This window comes from Aulonocara stuartgranti (assembly GCF_965226115.1).
Source record: "Aulonocara stuartgranti genome assembly, chromosome: 7".
In the NCBI taxonomy this organism is placed as follows: Eukaryota; Metazoa; Chordata; class Actinopteri; order Cichliformes; family Cichlidae; genus Aulonocara; species Aulonocara stuartgranti.
The window spans coordinates 11454480-11461513 of record NC_138945.1 but is presented as its reverse complement, the minus strand read 5'-3'; the positions used below and the strand labels follow the sequence as shown (position 1 = coordinate 11461513).

Genomic DNA, 7034 nt, shown 5'->3' with positions numbered 1-7034 from the left:
GACTGTCCCTCCAGAGTGGGACTCCACAGCCACTCTAGGATGTCCACATCCAACTCATAGCACTACACCATCGTCTCACGAGACAAACGGATGCCAATAGGATGATTCCAGCGTTCAGATTTCCTACCATATGGATTTTTTGTTACTAAATTACTTCTGTTCTTATTTATGTATTATTCATTTTTTCTAGAAGAGATGGCTTAAAAAGGTGTTATCCCTTTTTAAAAATATATCATGGCTGATCTCTCTCTCTCTCTCTATGATTACTTTTCACTCTGTTTTGTAGTGTTGTCATTCTAGTCATACCAATAATTTCACCTTCTAATGTAGTTGCACATGCAAATGGTAAATGGACTGATTCTTATATAGCGCTTTTTTTTTACTGTCCTGGAGTACTCAAAGCGCTGTATACAACATGCCACATTCACCCAGTACCACCCATTCTCACAAGCATTCACACACATTCATACTCCCATGGACATGGATGCACTGGAGAGCAACTTGTGGTTAGCATCTAGCCCAAGGATACTTGAAATGCAGACTGGAGGAGGGTTGGTGGATCGAACCACCAACCTTCTGATCAGTAGGTGACCTGCTCTATCATGTGCTCTACCTGCACATGATACAATCTAGTTTAGCCAAATCCTAATGATGCTTTATTGTTAGGATTAGGATGTTGTTGCTTCAATAAGGTCAAGGACATTTCCAAGCAAACTTACTTGGAGTCTTTTACCTGCCATATCACTTTATGGGCTATAATGCTGAACTTATAATCACAGGAGACTTTAATAAACTGATAATGAAGAAGCTTGACATAACTTCATTTGGCTCACTGGTTAAGCAGACTTAAAGAAAGGTAAACTCTTTTAACTCTGTCATTCCCATATTACTAACAGAAGTGAAAGAATTGCACTAAAGAATAATTTTCAGGTATCTGCACTCTACTTGAGTATTTTTCTGACAACTTTTTACTTATACTCTCTACAAATATTTAACACAAATATACTTTGTTACTTTTGAGGTAACGCATTTGAGGTAAGATATTATTTTACATCACTACACACCTTCGCACATCAAGCAATCAATCAATCAACAATTCTATTGGGATATCAACATCGTTGCTTATCACATACAAAGGGAGGAAAGAGGGAAAAAAAAGTATGCTAAATGTATATATTAAAAAAACAACAACAGGCAGGTGATTTAAAATGCGATGTTTCTAACGTGTCATATCACGTTAACAATATCACCAACCACACAAACTGTTTGTGTGCAGTTTGTTACACAGTGAGTCTGTGTGCAAATGGCTCAGTAGCTGTATTTAGCAGGGAGAACAAAAACTTCACTCAAAGATGAACACAAATGTAAGACAGACAGGATTTAAACAGGATTTATTTATTTAAAGAAGAGGACTACTCAGTGACATTTGATAAGCTGGGAATTTAAAGCAAACGTATGTCCTCATTTTAATTTAAATTGTACCTGTATATGATATGAAGTTATGTTTTTCATATTGTGAAATGTCCTGCAAAACAAACTAAGTATACTAATTTTGTGTTATTGAAATACTTGGCAGTTTAATGCAGGATAAACAGGTTAGCTTGTTGTACTGTGATGAAACACTGCTTTTCACAGGGGAACACTGGCTGTGGTGTTCATGGTCAGTGTTAGGTTACAGCAAGTGTAGCAGAGATGAATTTGCATTTAAGCTGACAATGCTTAAACTCACTCAGTAAAGACAATATAAACAGTGTACTGTATGTGTAAGGGACGGAAAGCCAAGATAACTCATGAAAACTTGGGTTACATGTTGTTGAATTCAGTTGTGCAAATCCACAAACAGCAATAAACCTCGAAGCAGCTCAACACAGGTTAGCTGATAACAGCATGTACACAAAGAAAATCTACTATAGCTTACAATAGAAATTATTGAGTTGTAATTCTTTTCCCCATGTTGAGTCACTGCAACTGATCTTATCGTTCCCCCACCTGCTAAATTTCAAGTTAACTCCTGACTGTACTAATTTTTCTGTTTAGGTGTGGATGCAAAGTCAAAAAAGTTGGTATTCCCATATACCACTATTATATCACTGTAGAAAGAGGTTCATTTAGCTTTGCACAACACAGTCGTGCTTGGAAAGGTCCTTCAAAGACCTACTTTTCTTACTTTGGATATATATTTAGGAGCTTGTACTTTTTCACTCGAGTAAAGAAGTTGAATCAGTACTTTAACTTTTACTGGAGTATTTTTTACTAAAAAGTATTTGTACATCTACCTAAGTAAAGTAAATGGTTCTTCTCACTTGAAAACCCATTTAAGCCAGCCAGCTAGCTGGCTAGCTTCGCTGACTCACACGGCTGTACTTTTGCCACCTCTGACCACTGATTCAGTTATTGGTAAAATTTACAAAAAAACAAGTCCCATCCAATAAAACAGAATTAGTATTTAAAATCAACATAATATTTTGATTTTGATGCAGATCATTAATTAATGCCATTGCTAATGGAGTTTTATCCTGATGTCCTTCAGTTGGAGAACAGGAGTCCATCCAAGTTTTACGGTGGGCTTACCAACAGTGTCTCTGAAGAGCAGAATCCCACAGCAGCTGGTGAATCAACAACAATCCATCATATCCTTTTCCCTTCTACAGCCAATTGTCAAAAATAAACTCTTTTTTTACATAAATACAGTATTTACACACATTTGATTAATGAAAAATTGGTATTTCATTGGAATTCACTTTAATTTTACTCAACTAGCTGCCTCAGCATACTGGTGTAGACAACAGCTGGCTGTCTTCTGCTTATTAACTGGAATCACCTCTTTGTTCAGTATTGTTTCCATGGTATCTTACTATTTTTCATTTGTTCTGTAGAAAATATTAATTGTTTGTAAATCTTGTTACATACATTTGCAAGCACATTTTACACAAGGACTACCAACTGAGGTAGCAGGGGTAAACACAGATCCAGGGCTTCATCCCCACAAGAGCATCGCATCTTAATCATAAAACAACCTTTAAGGTTAATTCCTGCGTTTGTATGTACAAATCTTCTATTCTGGATTAGATTCAGTCAAACTGTAAGTCACAGGGCTGAAGGTAATGAAGACTCAGCTTCTGTCATTTTTGCTACAGTACTGATCCTTCATTAAAATAACGAGGCCTTGAGATGATGTCACATTTTTTCTGGTGAATAAAAGTTTATGAGTGGGGATGTGCACTTCCCACCTTCCACTTCCTTATGACGATGACACTCAGACTAAACTAAATCTAACAGTCATCTAACACTGTCATCCACATTTATACACTGATGCATCTTTTCACCCAATTATAAGCCCAACATGGGCCAAAAACCAACGTGTTCATGCACACATTATAGCAGCGTAACAAATAACAGAGAACATGGAAACTTAGGGAACGAATCCAACCCCACAAAAGTCTTCCATTGATTGGATTTTTATAGACATCATATAAGACTTGTTCTGGTGAAGATCAAAGCAGGTGCACTGGCACGACAGTCACACATCCAGCATCACAGAGCTTCTTCGACAGTGTCATATTCTTCTTGACTCTAATGCTGATGTCAGCATTATCAAATTCCTTATTCAGTCTGTAATTCTCAAACAACAGTTTGGCACGATAATATCCTGCTCAATAAAGGCTGCTCTCATTCAAATGACATAAGGTTTGCAGGTATCTGTTGAGAGAACAGAGCAGATATTTAGCACAAGTAATGGAAAAAATTACAACAAGCAACTAGTAGGTTGAATAAGAGGGAATGTGGTATATGATGAAGAATTTCTAGACTGTGTACCCAGACAGTCCTTTAATGTTTAGTGTCTTCTCCTGTGATTGGTCACTTTCAACTGTCAACAGTAAGGAAGATCCATCTCTACAATGCGGTTCACAAAATAGCCAAAATGTCTCATATGATGCTATTTTCTGAGTCCTTGATAATCCTAATGGCCGACAACTAACTTGTGAAAGTTGCTAGCACTGACGTTAACTAACTTGAATTGAAGCATTGAATTTACATTCTTTTCATAGCAACTCTAAATAACTGTATGCATCACATATACCACTCTGTAATACAAGTTAGTTTAGAGAAACAGCACTGCAAATATGTAGATGCTCCTCAGTTTACCTTGACTCACTAAAATAATTTTTTTTAAATAATTTGGCAAAACTAGGAATGCACAGTAAGTGACAGGCTGGAGACCAGAAGTGCTGAAGGTGACCAGCTAAAGGACTGAATACAAACATTTCTGTGCATCTATATGTGCAAACGTGTGTTTTTTGCTTACACTTTGAAACTAACAAACACCACATTCCTATTTGTATAGCTGTTTCAGTTCCTTTTTTTTGATTCACTAAACACAAAACAACATCATCTGTCTGATGATTCTATAAAAGATTAAGAATGAGGAACGAGGCCATGGTCCTCAGCTGGAAAAGGGCGGAGTGCACAGTACTCATTAGGGACAAGCTGCTGCCCCAAGTGGAGGAGTCTTTGAGATGTTGTTCATGAGTGAGGGAAGCAGAATATTGACACACAGATTGGGACTGTGACTTCAGTGAGGCAGATCCTGTACCAGTCTGTTGTGGCGAGGAGAATGATGACTAGGGATTGATAAGAATTTAGCAATTCCAATTACATTATTGATATCACTCTTGGCTCCACTTTGATTCATGAAAATTAATTACATGCTGCATGGTCAAATGTTTGTGCATGTTGGAGGCATTTCTTCTCTTTGTTGTGATGAGTGTTGGGGTCATTACTCAAAATTAATCATTGCACATATTACACAGAACAATTTTTCTTAAAATTAATACAGTAAGTTACTTAATTAATCCAGAAGACAGACTTTGGTTATACTACTTGTTATGTTACTTTCATTTTACTCTGTAAAATGATCTGAAACACACAGTCTCATAATTACTATTTAACAATATAAACCTACAAGCTACAGCCCCCACACACCAGGACAAATCAGAGATGGAAACCAGCACAAAGAGACTTTAAAGCACAGGTGTTGAACTCCAGACCTCGAGGGCTGCTGTGCTGCTTGTTTTCCAACTAACCTGCCCTTGTAGCTTCTTATTGGCAAAGCACACCTGATCCAGGTAATCAGCAGCAGGTAGGGCAGGGATATCTCAAAAGCAAGCAGGATGCTGGCCATCGAGGACTGGAGTTTGACACTCCTGCTTTAAAGCAACTGCCACAGTGATTCTACTTTAGAAACTTGAACCGGTAGAAACAGAGCCTGCAGCCTGACTGCTCATCAGTTTGTTACCTGTTGAAGTTCAGCAGCAGCTCACTTTATCATGGTGCTGGGCTGGAGTGAGCATTTACTCAGCTTTAATATCACTCTAGATTTTTGGCTAGCTTAATGTTAGCATGCTTCCTTTGCAGGTGCTTGCAAAGTTCCAAAATTGTGTTAACAGTATAATGCAGTTGTTTCTGTCCTTGAAAAGTCTCCACTTTACCATCGCGCTTTCATCCTTTTGTGCAATAAAAATAAAAGTAATGTCCATATCCACGATGGAGACTGCGCCACTATTTTTCTCCTCTGACACACGAACTGAAATCAGCTGATTGATCCCTAGCAAAGCTGTAGTTTTGTTTATTTATTATGTCCCTACCTTCACTTATGGTCATGAGCTTTAGGTAGTGACTGAAAGAATAAGCTAGCAGATGCTAGTGGTTTAAGCAAACCTTCTCTAAAGGTTGACTGGCCTCTCAGAGACAGGATGAGGAGTTCAGTCATTTAAGAGTGGTTCAGAGTAGAGCTGCTACTCCTCAAAAATAAACAGGACCTAGTTGAGCTCAACCAGTGCTGCAAATACAACACAAGAAGGAATACTGCTTTAATAAAATAAAATGAAATTTGTTTAAATCACGTTTTAATGAAAAAGGACCGTTTAATCTGACCAAACCAGACGAGCGAGCCAAACGATATGTTGTGTGTGCTTAGCTTACCTGAGGTCTACTTTTTCTACAAGCCTCCTCTAGGTTTTTGTGCCAGATGATTGCTGAAAACCTGGACCCCGTCTGGAACTTGTAAACATTGCCTGTAAAGTGACATAAATGGTCTTCATGTGAGTATCTAAAATAGTCACATGAATAAAGACAAAAAAGACAAATAAAATAGGCAAGTTTTGCTGATGGTGGGAGGCTGACCTTTTTCTGGGTCACTGAGCTGGAAGATGTTGGGTCGGGCTGGGTCATCTGGCAGTACCACCATCCAGCCAGTCACACAAACTTTTTTACAAGGCCTTGACTTGTACTGTGGCAAACACAGAGCATAAAATGAATTTATCCACTTGCCCTCACTGTACAATTCTGCACTTATCAGGGGAAAACCTTCACCTTAAATACAACTTTATGTGGCTGTGCAATACACACTTAAAGCCAAAATGTGGACATAGTTTCTCTGAAAGTGTCAAGACATTAGCAGCAGATCTTTATGTGTAGTAGTGTAGTGTGTAGTTTCCAAATGCCCCGCCATATCTTGGACAATTGTCCAATTGTCATCACTGTTCACTAAAGCTTGCCACAAGAAATTTTGACCAGTTGTCCAGTACTAACCATTTGGGTTAGATCAAAGTTCCTTACAACTTTACAGCAGAGCACAAGCTTAGTGTGTTCTAGACTAGAAAAAGACAAAAATGTGATGTGGAGAGATGAGTTCTAACTTTGAGAGTTTTGCGACACGGATTCAACACGTTCCTTTCCATCATTTTTCAAATGTGTTGTTCAAAATGAGGAGAGGCTTTAGGAAAAATAAACTTCTCATTTTCAGCATTTGATGCATGACGACCAATTCATTCATTTCTTCTATGAACAGGAAAGAAAACATAATAGAATAAAGAGGCACCACTGTGCAAATTTGTAACGGAAAGCCTTATCTGTTTTCATAGGAATTAAGTAACCTGTGACTACCTCTATAAAAGAATAGGAAAGACATCAGCAATTAATCTAGGAAGTGTAATAAGAACATTTCCAAACAATTTAAAGCCCATAATTCTAAA

General features: G+C 37.9%; 1 protein-coding gene across 1 annotated transcript in view; it reads right to left on the bottom strand.

Moving 5' to 3' along the window:
- Nucleotides 1-1390: 1390 nt before the first annotated feature.
- Nucleotides 1391-7034, bottom strand: part of LOC309711089 (ras-specific guanine nucleotide-releasing factor RalGPS1-like) — a 95117-nt gene continuing 89473 nt past the window's right edge. The window contains exons 19-21 of the mRNA XM_082541118.1: nt 6184-6289; nt 5983-6074; nt 1391-3699 (exon numbers count right to left, since the gene is read on the bottom strand). Coding sequence (XP_082397244.1) covers nt 3670-3699; nt 5983-6074; nt 6184-6289 — 228 coding nt within the window. The 3' untranslated portion in view covers nt 1391-3669. The remainder of the gene's footprint in view (nt 3700-5982; nt 6075-6183; nt 6290-7034) is intronic.